General features: G+C 45.9%; 1 protein-coding gene across 2 annotated transcripts in view; it reads right to left on the bottom strand.

The window, feature by feature from the left end:
- Positions 1-982: 982 nt before the first annotated feature.
- Positions 983-19,048, bottom strand: part of PDCD11 (programmed cell death 11) — a 44,259-nt gene continuing 26,193 nt past the window's right edge. The window contains exons 20-36 of one of the 2 annotated variants that reach the window (XM_038578678.1): positions 18,235-18,776; positions 17,291-17,353; positions 13,996-14,104; positions 12,239-12,328; positions 11,954-12,056; positions 11,131-11,308; positions 8,903-8,959; positions 8,038-8,160; positions 6,698-6,820; positions 5,967-6,267; positions 5,632-5,748; positions 4,739-4,888; positions 4,269-4,516; positions 3,371-3,539; positions 2,683-2,836; positions 2,044-2,209; positions 983-1,327 (exon numbers count right to left, since the gene is read on the bottom strand). In XM_038578678.1, the coding sequence (XP_038434606.1) occupies positions 1,156-1,327; positions 2,044-2,209; positions 2,683-2,836; positions 3,371-3,539; positions 4,269-4,516; positions 4,739-4,888; positions 5,632-5,748; positions 5,967-6,267; positions 6,698-6,820; positions 8,038-8,160; positions 8,903-8,959; positions 11,131-11,308; positions 11,954-12,056; positions 12,239-12,328; positions 13,996-14,104; positions 17,291-17,353; positions 18,235-18,776 (2,865 nt within the window). In that variant the 3' untranslated portion in view covers positions 983-1,155. The remainder of the gene's footprint in view (positions 1,328-2,043; positions 2,210-2,682; positions 2,837-3,370; positions 3,540-4,268; positions 4,517-4,738; positions 4,889-5,631; positions 5,749-5,966; positions 6,268-6,697; positions 6,821-8,037; positions 8,161-8,902; positions 8,960-11,130; positions 11,309-11,953; positions 12,057-12,238; positions 12,329-13,995; positions 14,105-17,290; positions 17,354-18,234; positions 18,777-19,048) is intronic. The other variant, XM_038578679.1, reaches the window with a different exon arrangement.

The raw sequence follows: 19,048 nt of genomic DNA, 5'->3' as shown, positions 1-19,048 counted from the left end.
CCATCTTTCTGGGAAGTTTACAAGGGTCACAGGGAGGATTAGGTGTGGACCCATCATGTCCCTTTTCCCTCAGGTCTCAAGGAAAACCATCAAACTAGTCAATGCCCTCCACCCAGCAACATCTCCCCAGAGGAGCTACGAGGAGACACAGAGAAACCAGGCAGCTCTCCCCAACTCAGCAGTCCACGTCCTCACTGAGCCTCCTACACACCAGGCCCTGTGGCAGCACACAGACATACACACTCTCACTTAATCCACAGAACAACTCTCTGAGGTAGTTTTTGACCCCATTTCACAAATGAGGTGCCCCATTTGGAAAGCTTGGATAATCTGGGCCTGGTAGGCCTGGGAGGAAACCTCACCGGGTGGTCTAAGCCAATACCTGTGGCTTTCCTCTCAGATGCCTTGGTTCCCCAACTGTCCTTTCCCCAGAGGCCTCTGCCCTTGCCCTCTTCCCAGCCTCACATACTCCACAAGAGCACCAGCACTAGCTGAGCTCAGGCTGAGGGAGCCCAGAGATTCCGAGCCTAGGGGAGGAGGCCCACTCCTTGGGCCCTACTGACCCCCTCTGGCTGGACCGAGAGCTTGCCAGGGCCAAAGTGGGGTCCTGACCACAAGAGCGTCAGGAGTCAGCCCCTCCATTTCTGCTCCCCAGGAAACTCCTGAGAGGGAGAGAGCCTTAGCTTTTCTAGGAGTCCAAGAGCCTGCTGTCTACAACCCCTAAGCGGCCTCAGAAACAGAAAAGGGGGCGCACCTGGGTGGCTCAGTTAAGCATTTGACTCTTGACTTCGGCTCAAGTCATGACCTCAGGGTCGGGAGATCGAGCCCTGAGTTGGGCTCTGTGCCTATTGGTGAGTCTGCTTGAGATTCTCTCTCTCTCCCTCTGCCCCACCCCCACCCCTAATGCAAGTGCAGTCTCAAAAAAAAAAAAAAAAAGACGGAAAAAAAGTGAAATATAGTACTAAAAACAAGCAGAAAGGAATTCTAAGAAAGCTCAAATTCTTTTTCATCTTGACAGGATTACCCTAAAGGTGTTGCAGAAAAAGCAACACTTAAATAAGAGTCCTCAGGCAACAGTTTTCCAGCTGCCCAGGTGCCTGATATTTGGCCGGGCCAGTCCACTGCTGACAGTGATCATCTGAGGCCAGCTGGCCCCTAGTCCTCCAACACAGAGCTCTTAGCTTCCACGTATTCCAGGGCCTTCGCCTTTACTGCCTGCACGTCCTTCTCAGTGCCATGTTGTTTCTCATAGTCCAGGTAGCGCTTGAAGAAGAATTTCATTCGCTTGGGGGCCAGGCTGAGATGAATAACCCGTTCAAAGATGTCCCTGTGAAGAAGAGCAAGGCAGCATTTGCCTCTTAGCCCCTGGCCACTCGAATGCCACCAGCCTCCATCCACATGCTCTCTGGCTCTACAGCCAGACCCTCTTTTCTCCAGCACTCTCACTTCTATCTTTACATGTATTACCATTTTCAACTCCTAAGGTGTCCATGGGGAGAAAGACTGCTCCCACTTTCTAGATCAGACAGGCACTCACTTACTGGCCTGAAGTTACACAGTGAGTCAGGACAAAGCTACTAGGATGGAGACACACAGAAGGTATGGATTTGTGAGAAACACTCTGCTTCAAACTCACTGATGGGCTTGGGTGAGGCACTACTTCTTTCTGGACCTCAGTCCACCCATCTCTAATCCTCCCTGCCCCATGGGGATGTAGGTGACAATAGCAAGCCCGTCACCATTCTCTACCACAAGAGCAAGGCTCAGTGAATTCTGTGGGAAACCCAAGTTTCCTAAACCCCACCAGGGCCAGCCTAACACCCACCCAAGACCGAGACACAGACTATAAGCTCGCCCCTGAGGCAGCAAAAGTCTCAAAAAGAGAGTATCACAGGACCTCATGTGTGATGTCAGAGCTATTCCTCTAGAAAGAGTAAAAGAACTGGGGATGCTGGAAGATGCTGTGGGGCTAAACTCATCCACTTGGCCAACATCCCCAAACTCCCACAGGTAATTCAGCTCTATTCTGTCTTCCCCTCTCACCGGACTTCCTTCTGGCTGCCATGCTTAATGGTCATGTCGATGTAAACCGACCAGACATCAGTACGCTTTGGGTAGGTGCTCAGTGTATTCTCAAAAATGGCTTTGGCCCGTTCCGCATCTCCCAGCTGGAACTCCAGCTGGGCAAACTTGGCAATCACATCCACATCTGCAGGGAGAGAACAGTTCAGACACACAAAGCAGACAGACCCCTCACCACAACATAATGTGCTGCACAGAGATCAGACTCCTGACTGCCTACTACTCACAGGTTCGAAGGCGTGGGTGATGACAAGGGGAACACTGGGAAGGTTTAGAGCCAAATACATACAGATGGGCACTGATCCACAATTCCCATTGTGGACACCTCACTCTTTGGACCCAAAAAGGAGAGGGGGCAGGGGCAATAAAATTAGTGCTGATTGTTTTTTTGTTCCTCCACCTTTGAAGTTTAGCATCTGAAATGCAACATGTTAAGTTCATGAGCATATAATCAACAGAGAAAACATTATATGCCCTCCACTAGGCTCTCCTAACACCATACCACCCACACAGATAAGAAAGCCCCCAGTCCCTATGCCCAGATATTGGAGAACTTAATGTGATCAGGAATCGGGCCAGAGGGTGGGGAGGAGCACTCACGCTCTTTATTGGGCAGACACTCCAGGGCTCGCTGCATCACACGGTGACTGGCTCCAGCCTGGCCCCTCCGCAGAAGAAAGGCACCATATTTGATCCAGACAGCTTTCTCCTGCCTGAATCGCTTCAGCATCCGGTTGTAGAGTTCACCAGCTTCCTGCGGGAAAGACAAGGTGAACTGTGGAGTGTGATAAGACAGATGAGGGCAACAACAGAGATGGGCAGCTATGCTCCTGAGAAGCTAGTTATGGCCTCAGGCTCACAAAGATGAGGAGAGCATCTGAGGGGGCCTAACACGGTGGGGAGTCTCCCTATTAATCCTGTGCTATATGGAGGTCCTCAGGGTAGAACATGAGGATAGGGGAACAGGAGAAACAGAAAAAGGGCATTTGGCTGAGCTGCTGCCTTCTGGCTATATGCCCAAAGGATACACACCAGGGGTCCACTGCCCCTTTACTTCCTCATCTTCACCCCGCACTCCTAAAGCAGAAGTAGGAGGAAAGGACTCCTCCTACTTACAAGATGAACAAGTTAGAGCCCAGATGTCACAAAGCAAGACTATAGCAGGATCAGATCCAGAAGAGAGGGCATTCTTTCCTGAGACTTCCTTGTTGCCTTTCTAACTCCCAGGAATTAGTTTCTGAGCCACTGAGGACCCTCTGCCAGTGGGCTGTCTGGCCCAGACACCTACCTGGAATTTCTCTGACTTGTTGTAGATGTCAGCCAGGTGGAGAAAGACCTTGAGAGGCTCATTGTACTGCACAGCGCGCTCGAAGACCTTGGTCAGCGACTCCTGAGAGCCATACATGTTCTCTAGATTCAGCAGTGCCACCCACACGTTCAGTTTCTCTTGCTCCTCTCTGGAGACAGAGTCAACAAGTGAGCTCCGTCACCTCAGCCCAAGGAAGCCCCCACTACCATCCACCAGGAATGCTGACTGGAACTACTACTTCCTTCCCAGGCTCTATCCAAATCCTCAGTTCCCACCCTCAAGTGAGAAACAGAGGTCTGGTCCCCACTGCAGCTCACACAGAAGCAAGAAAGCCAGCTCCTGACTGCTGGGGATCCCCTGGTATCTGCCTCCATTCCTAAAAATGAAGCCCACAAAATCTTAAACTAGCACAAGGTTTGGGCAGAAAGGAGCAGAATCTCTGGTCTAATTCTGTCTCCAAACTAAGAGAATGAAGCAAAGGACTGTCATCCTTCCTCTTAGCTGTCAGGAAACTCATTCCACCCTGTGCCTACAAAGTGGCCACGGAGAGTGTTTACACCCAGGTATGTGGAGTTATTTCCCCTGTTCTACTTGTTCCAAGTTGGGTACCTTATTAAGCACAGGGACTCCTGTAAATGTTACCCTGAGCTACTTCAGTGAAGGGGACTATAAAATATAAATGAGCAGATCTGTTTCACAGATGGCACAACTATGAGCCAAAGCCTAAAAACTTATGGGTGCTGGTGGGAGCCACCCACACTGCTGTCAGCCTCCCCAGGAGGAAAGGACCCACAGTTGATGAGCCCAGCAGCCCAAGGAGACACAGCCCTCCCTGTTGAGAGCCACTCGCCACCAAAGCAGGAGACAAAGCCAAGACCTGAAGGAAATGGTCTTGAGAGCCCTCTCGGCCACAGCCCGGGCCTTCTCGATTTCTGTGGCCTGCAGGTGGAAGGCCATGTACTGCAGCCACAGAATAGAGCTGTTAGGGGAACTCAGCAAGAGTCGGTCAAAGTCATCTGCTGACTCTGGCTGTCGCCCAGGATCCATCAGCGCCTCCTCAATGCGGGACAACTCTTTCTCTGCCTTCTGCTTCTCCAACATCCTTTCCTTCTTGCTTTTCTTTTGCTAAGGAAGGCACAAAAATTAGTGAGTAATCTGTTCCTCAGACCACTATGGAGGTCTGTGGTGGAAGCCAAAGGCTCGCAGGGTAATCCATGAGCTCTAGGAATACTCGCAGGCCTGGGATTGTCCCACCGTGTCAGAAGGGACACTCAGGCCAGGACAGAGCAAAGGAGACTGGCACCAAGGGATTTTTGCACAAGGACAAAGCCCTATAAAATACGACACCGTGGACTGCTGTGGCTTGTTGTCCTCCTCGCTGTCTGAGCTCTCTCCTCGAGGTGGTAAGGCTGGGGTCAGAGAGTCTAGCCCCACGTCCCAAATGAAACCAGAGGACAGCTGTAGCCGGGGCACTTCTGCTGGCCTTCTTGGCTTCTCCTGAAAGATCGAAGAGGTATGTGAGGAAAGCACTCAGCTCAGGCTGTACCCTATTCCCCAGCCCCATCCCACCTGGAGGAGCTGGGGCCCCCCACCAAGCCCAGAGACCTACTCCCCTCCTAGGGCCAGGCTAGGCCCACTCCACTGAGAAACTACATAGAAATGACATAAAAGCTTTCCTTGTAAATTATTCATAATAATAATTATATTATTCAAAATAATTCATGATGATTCATAAATAATTTAGGCAAACTTTTAAAACATACAGACACAAAACAAATCTCACACATATGTGTGTACATATACACGTTCGTGTATGAAGTACCATATGCATATAAAATAATAGCAGAGCTGGGACCAAGACATGACAAGCGTTCTGAAGGTGTAGGGATGTGAGTACCTAAAGTCTGGGCAGTCCTCAGTCCAAACAGTACTATCCTCATCTTTCAGAGGGGGATACAGGTTCAAAAAGGTTAAGCCTTTAATAACTGCCTATCCCATTCATTTAATTCAGCTCCACTCAATAAATATTGATGAGAATTTACTTTATGTAGCCCACTCCTTGGTAAAGCAGGATCTCTGTCCTCAGGACACTGATGACCAAGTGAGGACCTAGCAGCCCTGCCTTAGGCAATGAAAGAGAAGAGGATGGAGTCTAAGACCACTCCGCTCTTAGGCAGGAGACCAAGGACTTCCTTCCCCAGAACAGCCTCTCTCCTCCCTCACCAAATGCTGTCCCTCACCTTAGGCAGTACACTCATCTCTTCCACCTCCTCTTCTCCTTCCCGATAATACACTTCAACACCACTGTCGTCCTCCTCTGACGGAGCAGCTTTCTTTTGCTTCTTGTTCACTCTTTCCTGAAATGACAAGTGAGAAAGGTGCCGAGCCACCCTTCTTGCCCAGGAGGACCTGCTGGCAGCCCAGGGCAATGCCCTCCCTTGGCCCTCTCAGCACCACCCAGTGCCCAATCCAAACTCACTGCTCTCAGTCCAAAAGAACGCTACTCAGTTGTCTGGCTGGCTTTGAATCACTCTTCTGTCATGTGCAGGAGGCCATCCTCCCCAAGGGACGTTACCTGTTCGCCTGCAGACTCCCGGCGCCGCCGCTTGCCCTGCTTTTTTGCTTGCAGTTTCTGGGGCTCTTTCTTCTCCTCACCAGGCAGCTGCACCCCCTCCTGCCCCTCTTGGTTCCTCTTCCCTTTCCTTTTCTGATTCTTTTCTTCCTTCTCTTCTTCTTTGTGCTTGTTCTCCTCTGCCTCCTCTGTCCTCTCCTCTTGTTTTAGTAGTGGCAGTCCCAGGGAGGCAGGAAACACATCTGGCTTCCCAGTGTCATTGGGGAGGAATGACAGCTCTACTAGGTTCTTCTGACACTTCAGGCTACCACAAGGAGGGGGACAATGACAACAATGAGGACAGCAGAGGACATGAGCACAGCAAACAGCCCAGGCCTTCCTCTCCTGATTGGCCCAGTTTTCTGGGCCCGGCACTACCTGCCTTGGAATCCATTCAGTATTCTTTGGAATGATCTGCACATTTTACCATGCTGAAATGTGAAACAGAGGGAGCAGCTGTAATGTACCCCTACTCTGTCTCCAGCAAGTGCTTATGCACAGAAAAGTCTCCATATGGGCTTTTAAGAGCTGGAGCTGAGATAAGGGGTTCCAAACAAAGGGGCTTTGTTCATCTGAATGCTGCATCAACACCACCCAAACTATTATGTCTAGTTTACCTCTGAATCCCCTCCCAGGGTTCTCAGGGAAAAGAGGGGTTGTGGGGGTGGAGGTGCAGAGGTTGGGGAGATACCTACCTTAGGACCTTGGCTGTGAGCAGCTTCCCTTCTGGGAGGTATCTGTTATAAAGGGTTTTCTTGGAAGGACTGTACTGGGAGACATGTGGGTATTGTACCAAACCCACAACAGAGGGGCCAAGGCTGACAGGAGAGACACAAGGATCCTATGGTCATAAATACAACAACAGAGTCCCAGCCTAGCCTAGTGCCTCTACTTTCCCAGGGACCCAAGTTGTGACAAGGATTTATGATAGACAAAAGTTCTTGGCACTCAAAAAGATAAAGAGAACTTTGTAAACTAGGAACAATTATTAGGGATAAGGAAGATCTGACTGAAGGGTGTCTCCCACCCACACCAGAGCACCACAACATGTGACTCACAAATGGCTGAAGGTGAAAACGATGAAGTTGTGGCAGAGAAAGCTGTGTACCCTGCTGGCTGTGAACATTATGTGATTTCACAGAACATTTATGAATCATGATCAAATACTAAACCAAAGAAAATCCAAACATATTTAAAACTGAAATTGGACATGCCATGTTCTTTGTCCAAAACACCAATAGGAATAATTCAAAACTTTTTAAAAAATATAAACATTTGGGATCCCTGGGTGGCTCAGCAGTTTGGCGCCTGCCTTCGGCCCAGGGCATGATCCTGGAGTCCCACGATCGAGTCCCACGTCAGGCTCCCTACATTGAGCCCGCTTCTCCCTCTGCCTATGTCTCTGTCTCTCTCTCTCTGTGTCTCTCATGAATAAACAAAATCTTTAAAAAATATATATATATAATATATATATACTTTAAGATACATATATATATTTTAAAGATATATATATGTATATATATGTATATATGTATATGTATATAAATTTCAGAATTTTATTTATTTATTTATTTTTAATTTTTATTTATTTATGATAGTCACAGAGAGAGAAAGAGAGAGAGGCAGAGACATAGGCAGAGGGAGAAGCAGGCTCCATGCACCGGGAGCCCGACGTGGGATTCGATCCCGGGTCTCCAGGATCGCGCCCCGGGCCAAAGGCAGGCACCAAACCGCTGCGCCAGCCAGGGATCCCCAAATTTCAGAATTTTAAAAAAACTGGTGGGAACATCGGGCTCCCGGTGCATGGAGCCTGCTTCTCCCTCTGCCTATGTCTCTGCCTCTCTCTCTCTCTCTCTCTGTGACTCTCATAAAAAAAAAAAAAAAAAAAAAAAAAAAAAAAAATGGTGGGAACCCAGACTCCCTTTTCTTCATATTCTCTTCAGAGGTGACTGAGGAACACGGACCTAGACAGGCCAGGGCCAGGGCGGGGAAAAGGGCCACTCTTGTCTGACCCACCAAGTGCCACTTCACTCACCCAAAGAGCACACCATGTGGCTGGACAGACTTCACATAGCCCCTCAGGAGTTGCCCTTCCTGAATGTCCTGGATGGAGTTAATCTCAGGATCAGTTATTTTGCTCTTTGTCTCTGGGTTTGTCCTAGGGGAATAAAAGGCTTATTTATGTACATGTACCCCAGCCCTCCCTTCCCCATTCTCACTCCCAACTCACTTGTGATAATCAAACTCTAAGTGTAAGAATACAACTCTGGACTTGTCTGTAGGACATTAACCTTCAGAGCACAGCCCCACTCTCTCCTCAAGTCCTGTCAGGACTTGGCCTCAAAAACCTCCATTGTGGGCAGCCCCGGTGGCGCAGCGGTTTAGCGCCACCTGCAGCCTGGGGTTTGATCCTGGGGACCCTGGATCGAGTCCCACATCAGGCTCCCTGCATGGAGCTTGCTTCTCCCTCTGCCTGTGCCTCTGTCTCTCTCTCTCTCTCTGTGTGTCTCTATGAATAAATAAATAAAATCATTAAGAAAAAACAAAACAAAACAAACAAAAAAACCCCCTCCATTTGTAACCATGGAACAGGCGGCCTTCAGGCCAACCCTTCATTGCACATGCTATGAACTACAGAACCCTAGGGTTTGCACTGTGTTCCCTCACTGGGGCCACTGGGTGGTCACCTTGAACACCATATTCAGATACATGAGCCTTGCCCTGGGCAACAAGAGTCGGAGCAGACAGGTTTGTCTAGCAATGTGAATGGCTGCAGCTTTTCTGGGTAAAGATGGGGCAGGGTAGAAAGTGCACAAACAAAGAAAGGTGGGAAGCCCTAGGTTCTGTATCAGATCCCTGCATCCTCTCCTCAATGCTCTTCCTGTCCCCACCACACTTACCTGGATGATCGTAGTGACAGAGTCAACACGTGGCCTGTAGCAGACAGGACATAACACCTGGAACAAGAGCAAGAAAAGGAGATGGTGACTCTTCAGTATCCTGGGAGACAGCAAAGGGCCTAAGCTTCCTCTCCACAAGGCTGACCAATAGGCAAGAGTGAGGGGATATGACACCTGGGCTCTGTTCTTCATTCTGCTGAGAACATGCTGAGGGACTGTGGACAAGTCACCTCTCTGGGCCTCAGTTTACTAGTCTGTCACTACCTACTCTTCTTACCCAAGAAAGATGCTGGGAGAAGAAAATGAAAGGAGGCATGGAGCCCTCGGAAAGACACACAGAGCCACGTGGGTACTCAGAGGAGGTGACACCAGCCTGATGTCGGGTCCCAGCAGTGTGCAATCTCAGCCACTAACCACTGGAAATTGTGACCAGGGGGTGACCTAGGTCTCAGGGCAGGCTCATGGCAGCAGATGAGAGGAAATAAATCAGAGAAGCCTAGGCAGGGAGAGGCTTCTAGGAGGTCTGAAAGCAGGGTTTACTCTTCGGTTAGGTTTCCAAACTTTTTTCATCAAAAACAGCACTTAGCAACCTCAAGTCACAACTTCAAAGTACAGAATCTTAGCAGTAGAAAGGATCTCAGCAATAATTCAAAATTTTCCCAAGATTGGCATCTGCCTCCTAGCCCCTAGAGCAGTAAGGCCTTTGAGGGGTCATCTCCCTTTAGGCAATTAATTTATTATCCACATTACACAGATAAAGAAATCACACTGAATGAGACTCACAGGTTTGGTTACAATAAAATATATTCAAAAATTTTGCTAAAAGCCACACCCACATTTTTAATCGAGACAAAGCAGAGAAAATCCTGGGTTCCTTTTCTTTTTCCAAGCCCTGGATACCTCTGTGCTGTTTAAGCTCTGATAAATAATTGTGCATTTATTAGGCAGGTGCTGGTGGCTGGGACACCTGAGATGGGCAAGAGCATTAAAACTTTCCTGCCCATCTCCTCAAGGCTTCCCACTCCACTGTTAGCCAACCTGGATTCTCAGAAGTCTATAGTATTAGGCTGAAGCCTTGCCTCTTCAACGCTAATTTATTCAATGCTAATTTATTCACCAAAGTCATAATTTAATGACTTTAAAATTCTGAGCCTGGGTGGTTCTGAGCTGGGGTGGCTCAGCTGGCTGAGTGTCTAACTCTTGATTTCAGCTCAGGTCCTGATGTCAGGCTCCCACTCAACAGGGAGTCTGCATCTCTTCCTCTCCCTCTGCCTCTTCCCTTACTCATGCTAAGATGCATAACCTTAAAAAAAAAAAAAAACAAAAAAAAAAACTCTGAACCGAGCTCGTTTTACTGCACACATAATAGTTCATAAAGCACCCCCCAAATGCAAAAGGTCTCTTTTTGCAGAAATCATCTCTAGATCATTTATTTAATTAAAAAGATGAATGGTTCAGTAGAAAAATGAGCAAGCAAAAGCAAAGAACAAGACAAGCAAAGCAGAGAACAAATGTAAACAGCCAATTAAGAGGAAAAATGACAAGAGAAAAGCAAATTAAAATGAAAGATCAAAAAAATAAAAAAAATTAAAAAAAAAAAGAAAGATCAATTTTTGCCTATTCAGTGGCTTAGATCAAAAAGTAAGAATATCCACTGTTGGCAAGATTGTGAGAAAAAGTCGTATTTGTAACAGGAACATAAATTGCCAGTCTTTTTTGGAGGGCACTATGGCAAAATGTGTAATATCGTTTGGCCATCAATTTTACTTCTGGGAATTTGTTTCACACATATACTTGCCCTCTGTCCAAACACATGCACACAACGATTCACTGCAATACTATTGTCCATTGACAGAGGTTTTAGATAATGATAAAAATGGAATATCAAGAAAGTATTTAAGGTAAAAGAACAAAAGTAGATTTAGAAATACCAGCACATAATACTAGCACACTAGCTAGGAGAAAAAAAAAAAGCAAGTTGCAGAATAATATATAAAATAAAATTCTATTATTACATTAAAAAACATTATACTTCCATGTGTAAAAGTCTTAAATGACAGACAAAGGTATATAAATGGTGAAAAGTGGTAGAGAAAGAGAGGAGCAATAGAATTTTTCTCCACAATTTTTTTCTGGTACAAAATCACGTATCATATCTATACTTTTTAAAAAAAGAAATCTACAATCCCACATAGAGCTGAAGAGGAAAAAAAACAAACTAGGCCTACCTGACAATCTTCTGGGGGACAAAGTCTTCCAGGGGCGTCTCTGAGTAGGAGTCACTCACGTGAAATACACTGACTTTTCCGATCTTCCCAAAGGGGAAGGAGACAGTCAGCCCCTCCTTAGGAGTCACCTTCACCACGCGGCCCATGGCCACTTCCCCTTTTTCAAGCTTGTGCGGACCTGGCAGGAAAATGAACCTCATTCAGGGCAGGCGAAATGAGCCAAGAAAGAAACTGGAATGCTGGGATGCCTGGGTGGCTCAGCGGCTGAGCATCTGCCTTTGGCTCAGGGCGTGATACTGGAGTCCCGGGATCGAGTCCCATATCAGGCTCCCTGCATGGAGCCTGTTTCTCCCTCTACCTGTGTCTCTGCCTCTCTCTGTGTCTCTCATGAATAAATAAAATCTTAAAAAAAAAAAAGAAAAAAAAAAAGAAAAAAGAAATTGGAATGCAGGCCAACCACGGGCTGAGAAAGTCAGAGGCTGCCCAGACTTGGGGTGTCTAGGCTGAGTGGACCAGAATGATCATGAAGACCCATGTTCCCACAACATGTAGTCAGGAATCTCAGGGCCATGTGGTGGACAAACCCTACTGAGAGATGAGTAAACCAGCTGTGTAGGTAAAGGTGACTCAGACAGTAGCAGAGTGACACAGGCCAGAGAACAAAACCTCAAAAGAAAAAGTGTTTCCAGAAGAACCACACGAGGCTTTCGGAGAACTCCAAAACCTGACGCATCATCCTGAAGCCTGAGCACTACCTGAGGACTCTGTCCCATTCCTTTCTACCCTCTCCCTTTCCTGACCAGGCAGCATTTCATCACCACACCTATAAGTGAGAGACATAAGAAGGCTTTGGACGAATCTGGGCCAACCACAGTAGCCTTCAGGGCCTGGCCAATCCGGAACTTCTTATCTGGATGTTTCAGAACCTAGAAGGACAAGAGAATTCTTTTAACATTTGAAGAAAGGTCTGTCATTTATCCAAAATTATCACTGAAGTCTCTATACCAAGTATATCCCAAACCAATCCCTGAGAAAGTACATGGTTTCTTATACCCACTGCAAACACACCACACACTGAGTCCTCTCCAGGAATTCTGAGCACACTGACCTTGAAGCTGAGAGAAGTAAGCAACAAGGGAATCCTGCCCCGGATATCTGGAGCAATCTCCACCTCAAGCCATTTCTTAACCACATTGTACTGGAGAAAGAAACAAGAAGAGAAATTAAATGGGATAGATATAAACATCTCCGTTTCCCTTCATTAAAACAGAGACTCGGGATCCCTGGGTGGCTCAGCAGTTTAGCACCTGCCTTCCGCCCAGGGCGTGTTCCTGGGATCCCAGGATCAAGTCCTGCATCAGGCTCCCTGCATGGAGGCTGCTTCTCCCTCTGCCTGTGTGTCTGCCTCTCTCTCTCTCTCTCTGTCTCTCATGAATAAATAAAGTCTTTTTAAAAAATTAAAAAATAGGGGATCCCTGGGTGGCTCAGTGGTTTAGCACCTGCCTTTGGCCCAGGGCGTGATCCTGGAGTCCCGGGATCAAGTCCCGCATCGGGCTCCTTGCATGGAGCCTGCTTCTCCCTCTGCCTGTGTCTCTGTCTCTCTGTGTCTCTCATGAATAAATAAATAAAATCTTTAAAAAAATTAAAAAATATAAAATAAAATAAAACAGAGACTCTCCTAAAAATCACAGGGTTGAAGAGGCCCTAATCCTACATGTTCCCAAGGGACAGGAATCCACCCGCCTGTCTCCCACTGCCCCTGCCCAATCTCCACTTCTTACAGACATCAGAGTCTAGTTTGGAGCCTTTGCTAGGCTAGCCGCCCACATAACCCTCCTGGTGCCTCAGCTAATCAGGAGGCAAAAATGAACTCAGAGATGTCCTCAAGCAGCAGGAGCAATCCCACTGACCTCTGTAGACCCTTCCAAGCTCAGCTGTGCCCAGTGATGGTTAATCATCTCCAGGGTTCAACATCTTTTTTTTTTTTTTTTAAGATTTTGTTTATTTAATTCATGAGAGACATAAATAAAAGCCAAACCCTACATCCAAGGTTACAGTCTACAAAGTCAAACAAGTATGCAAATAACCAGAGCAGTGGAAATACAATATGCTATGGGAATACATAGAACTAGAAATATGAAGGGAATACCTATGCTGGGCCGTAAAGGGTTGTAGGAATAGAGCACTCCGAGTACAGAAATAAAAACAAGAAGGGAAATAGAGGAGGTTCTCAGGGTGACTGGTACACAAAGTGTATGAGGTCACTTCTGAAGAGCCTTAAATGCCACTCCAAGGCATCAGGGGTTTATGAAACTCACCTAGAGACAATAGGTAACCAAAGGAATCAAGCATCAATCAGTGACATGCTCAGCCAGATGCTTATGGAAAAAGAATCCAGCAGCAGTGATGAGGAACTATTTCTCAAGGTCAAGCCCAACCCAACTTTCTCTCTGATATATTCCAACCAGTGCAGTTTTCACTGATCTCTTCCCTTTCTTGAACTCCTGCTCCGCTGGAGGCTAGAACATATAATCTGACATGCAGGTACTATTACTCTGTGTGCACTGCACCTGAACTTGATGTATGACAAGAATCTAGAATCCAGTAACACATTTACTTTAAATCTTCCTCTATATTTTTTTTCTGTCCCTTTTGTACAATTAATCTATAAATATGTTGAACTGTGAGTTGCCAATTGTTTCGTGAGTTATAATTTTAGCTCCTCAATTAGGCTTCTGGTCTCCCACAAACCAACAGGGTAGCAAACAGACTCAAATGCTTAGTGCTAATGGCCCTTGTCTCCAGCTTCTCCCCCTTTTCTTCTGAAAGAAGACTGGCTTCACACTGCAGGTGTGCACTACTCACCTTCTTCAAGAAGCAAATCAAAGTCTGCCCAGCCTGGTACTGTTTAATCTTCTCCAAGTGGCTAGAAGAGTGAGTGTTGAGAGCAGTGCAGCCATCTTTCTCCAGCTCACTGTTTGCAGAAAAGCAACGGAAAGAGTATGCCAACCTCTGGGGTAAGGTTTCTAGCTTGAAATCACCTCCCCTACATGGCCATGGATTGACTGTAGCCCCCTCATTCATGCATACCTCCCACATGCCCACTTCTCTCCTCCAAGGGCAATGTTCAAAATACCTGCATGAGAGCCAATCTCTTCCATTTCATTTACCTAGGTATGAACAAGCTATAAAGTAGGTAACTACGATAATCTTTACAAACTAAGGAAACAAAATTGTTTTTACTTCTTTTGTAATACTTTAGCTATTGCTTTTTAGTTTGCAGAACTGTAGTCTCTTGCTGAATGTGACAATAATCTCATGTGTAAATGAGGCAGGTATTAATTTTATGCTATTAAATCAGGAGTTGAAGTCAGGGCTCTGACTCAAAAATCCAGGGCTCTGTCCCCTATGCTACCTTGCCATTATCACTTTTTCTCCTCAGAAAAGCAACAAGGGGATGTGGTTTTCAGTCACAAATCACTTCAAAGCAATTATAGACTCCCAGCCCAGCTTACCAATTGAAGTTGATGTCTAAAACAAACTCAAGCTCAATAATAAAATGGTACAATGTTGGTAAACTGTAGCATATAATAGCAAGCACTGGTAAATAGAGAAATGGAAACCTTCATACACTAGTAAAGTTAAAAATCCATGTACCGGGGATCCCTGGGTGGCTCAGTGGTTTAGCACCTGCTTTGGCCCAAGGTGTGATCCTGGAGTCCGGGGATCGAGTCCCACATCAGGCTCCCTGCATGGAGCCTGCTTCTCCCTCTGCCTGTGTCTCCTGCCTCTCTCTCTCTCTCTGTGTCTCTCATGAATAAATAAATAAAATCTTAAAAAAAAAAATGCATGTACCTTATATTCCAGTAAATCTACCCTACGTAAATCCTTACATAGATGCATAGAGGAACAAGTTCAAGATGTTCCCTTTGGCATTATTTATAAAAAAGAAAAACTGGAAACAATCTTAAACGTCCTCCATGAGTTGGAGAATATATACAGTTGGGCACATTCATAAAACGGACTACTATTTTAACTATAGGCACAAAAACAGATCTCAAAAACAAAATTTTGAGAAAAACAAGTTGCAAACATTAAGTACAGCATGCCATTTATGTTAAGCTTGAAAACTACACAATCATTTTGTACATATATAAGTACATACATATATATATATATATATAAACAAAGTTATGAAAGAGCTGGATATATATCAAATGAATAATGGGTAATTCATCTTCTGAGGGTAGAGAGAGAAGCCTAGGGAAGGAAACGTGTAAAATGTTATTTCTTAAAACACATACACACGGGCAGCCCTGGTGGCTTAGTGGTTTAGCATTGCCTTCAACCCAGGGCGTGATCCTAGAGACTCAGGATCGAGTCCCACGTCGGGCTCCCTGCATGGAGCCTGTTTCTCTCTCCCTCTCCCTGTGTCTCTGCCTCTCTCTGTGTGTGTCTCTCATGAACAAATAAATAAAATCTTTAAAAAAAAAGAATGACCAAAAGCAGAGAGCCCGGGTAGCTGAGCCAGTTAAGTGTCCAACTCTCAATTTCAGCTCAAGTCATGTCATGAAACTGAGCCTGAGTTGGGTTCTAGCACTGGGCGTACAGCCTGCAAGATTCTCTCTCTCCCTCTGCCCCTCTGACTTCTCCTTCTCTTAAAAAAAAAAAAAAAAAAACAGTAAGCATAGGACAAAGTACTTCACATCACTAGCCATCAGAGAAATACACATCAATACCACAGTGAGCAGAAATAGACCCACAAATGCAGAGAACTGATGGTCGCCAGAGAGAAAGCAGGTGGTGAGATGGGCAAAATGGGTGAAGGGGAGTGGGAGATACAGCCTTTCAGGTATGGAATGAGTAAGTCACAAGGATGATAGTACAGCATAGGGAATATAGTCAATGGTACTGTAAGAGCATTTATGGTAACAGATGGGAGCTATACTATGGTGAGCAGAGCGTACAGATCTGCCCAATCACTATGTTGTACACCTGAAATTAATATAACACTGTATGTTAACTACCATTAAAAACAAACAAACAAAAAACCTTACCCCCTAAAAGTCACTTAAGAGGCCCTTTCCTTATAACCCTAGGCACTAAAGACTTAACCCGGAGGATCCCACTGCTGACTCTAAAGGGCCACTCTCTCAGTCATAGATATCTAGCTTCACGCATTGATGACTTATTAACTTCAAGAGGCTGGGTTTTTAATGGAAGAAGCAGAAATAGGCCCATGAATCAAAATGCTTAAGATCCTCTGAAAAAAATGATCCCATACTGGATCCAACACTAAACAAACTAATTTTCCTCTATATATAATCCCTCACTGAACATCCCTCTATGAAATCCACTAAAACATGACCTAAAATTCCAGTCATCCTTAAAAAGGGGGTAGGGGGCAGCCCGGGTGGCTCAGCGGTTTAGCGCCACCTTTGGTCCAGGGCCTGATCCTGGAGACCCGGGATCGAGTCCCACGTTGGGCTTCCTGCATGGAGCCTGCTTCTCCTTCTGCCTGTGTCTCTGCCTCTCTCTCTCTCTCTGTCTCTCATGAATGAATAAATAAAATCTTTAAAAAAAAAAAAAAGAAAAAAGGGACACCTGAGTGGCTCTGTGGTTTAGCACCTGCCTTTGGCTCAGGGCATAATCCCAGATTCCTGGGTTCGGATCCCACATCGGGCTCCTTGCGTGGAGCCTGCTTCTCTCTCTGCCTGTGTCTCTGCCTCTCTCTATGTGTGTGTTTCTCATGAATAAATAAATAAAAGATCTTAAAAAAAAAAAAATTCCAGTCACCAAGAAGTAGTCTCTACACTCAAAGAATGGGCATTTTCTTGGCTGTATGTTGTTTATTTTTGGAATTACTGAGTCCTAGAAAATTGGGTTGAGAGCAAAAATGTTTCTTTTGTTACATGCTGACAAACAGAACTGTAATCAGCCTTTTAATCTCTAATTACAGCTTTTACATTAAGTTTCATAAAATCCCTTCAACTAGCCCTATCAGAGCCAGATAAAATTTCCTTATTAGAGAAAAAAGACAACCTGGACAGAGAGAGGCACAAGAAGTCAAAACACCGGCAAAATCTAGACTAGAACTCAGGTTCCTGACTCTAAACTCCACAGTCTTTCCATGAGACCATGCTGCTGGGGTTCCCCTCACCTTGGCCGGACACTCAGCTCCGGAATGGTTCGAATAAATCTGGGATGACTTATTGGAAGAAACCTGGAGAAAGAAATAAGGCCAAATCATTTCTCTTATTCTCCATACTGCCATTCTCTGGTGATCAGATTTTCTCTCTATACCCACAAAACCAAGCTTAAAAGCCACCTGCTCCACTGCCATTCTGCCCACTGGTAATTTGTCAGGCCTGAGGGCTTCCTCTCATTCTCTGTAGTAAATGTTGAGGATCTGGCTCATCTGATCTTCTAGTATTTTCTCATTAAAAAACCCTGAACAGAATTTTCCTTCCAGACTGTATTCTCCAACTCTTTCACTATGATCTGAAAGTTAGAAAACAGGTCTAGAAAGAGTCGCTACTGAAATTAGTATGCAAATTATAGACTTAATTATTTTGCTTTTTTTTACTATAGCAAAGATTTCTGCTACAATAACAATATTGCAAGCAGATTTAAAGAAAAGGAGTATGATTAAGGTATGCAGTGGAGGATGGATTACAATAACCTCTGATGTATACTGAGCAATAACTGTGTCAGGCAACCTGCTAGGCACACTGCATACCAGATATTCCCTCAAACTCTGCAAAAAAGGTACTAACCACCCGTACTCTCACTTTACAAATTAGGAAAACAAAACTCAGAGTTAAGTAACTACCTAAGTCATGGTCACACAATTTTAAGTGGCAAATCTGGAATGCAAACCCAGGTCTCTCTCACTTTAAACTAACAGTTTTAACCACTACACAAGATGCTATTTTTTTAAAAACCAGGAAAAAGTAAAAGGATTCCTTTGGTGAACATTTCTCTTAACTAGAAGAAAATCCAATTCATGAACAACTTTTTAGAGCTTGCCTCAGTGCCCATTCCTTCTCCCACGATTACTACAATCTCCCCCCAAAACCAGCCCATCTCCTGAAGCCTCCATACTTGAACGTCTTCATATCTCTCCCACCAATCACTCGGGCAGTGACTGTCCTCCCAACTTTCAACTTGGCAGTAGGAGATGTGCCCACTGGAACATCATCTAGAATGTGGGAGGCATGAATACAGCCAATGATGCCATCTTCCAGGGTCACAACCACGTGGGTGGGCTTAATAGACTTGACAGTGCCTGTGACCATGTCCCCAATGGATAGGGTGTGCTTCTTTACAGCCCCCACAACCAGAGCTGGATCTGCTTCCTCATCTTCATCAACTGTCTCAGAGTCCTTCCGGGTCTGTCTCACAGTCCTCTTAGCAGCTGGCCCCTCAACGGCCAAAAGAAAACCAGTCATTCCTGGTTCTGTGGTCTTGAGGGTTAGGGAGACACCCTGTCCCACTTGCAACTTCTCTGAGTCAAAGCGGAAGGTGTCATTGAGGTGAGAGGTCAGGGAGAAAGCTGCCAGGTGGCCAGTCTCTACCAAGGAGGCGACAGCAAAGGACTCCTCCAAGTGCTGCACAATTGCTTGGTGCTCACTGCCTTTCTTCAGCTGGAAAACAGAAAAAACCCAACATCCCCACTTCTTATAAGGCACAAGTGTTTGGTCATCACCCACTGGGCAGGCAGGGCTGGGAAAGTGCTCTGAGTCCAGGAGACCCAGGGCTAGTATGAGTTGTAACAGACTAGCTTTCACTCCCTCGAGCTAGCTTCTCCTCCTGTCACTGATGTGACCTGACTAAACTCAAGGCACCACACCAGAATCCCTGGGACTTAGCTTTTGTTTTGGATGGGTGTGGATGAGCAGCCTAGAGGAGAGAACTA

The sequence above is a fragment of the Canis lupus genome, chromosome 28 (assembly GCF_011100685.1).
Source record: "Canis lupus familiaris isolate Mischka breed German Shepherd chromosome 28, alternate assembly UU_Cfam_GSD_1.0, whole genome shotgun sequence".
In the NCBI taxonomy this organism is placed as follows: Eukaryota; Metazoa; Chordata; class Mammalia; order Carnivora; family Canidae; genus Canis; species Canis lupus.
This window is presented reverse-complemented; position numbering and strand designations above follow the sequence as displayed.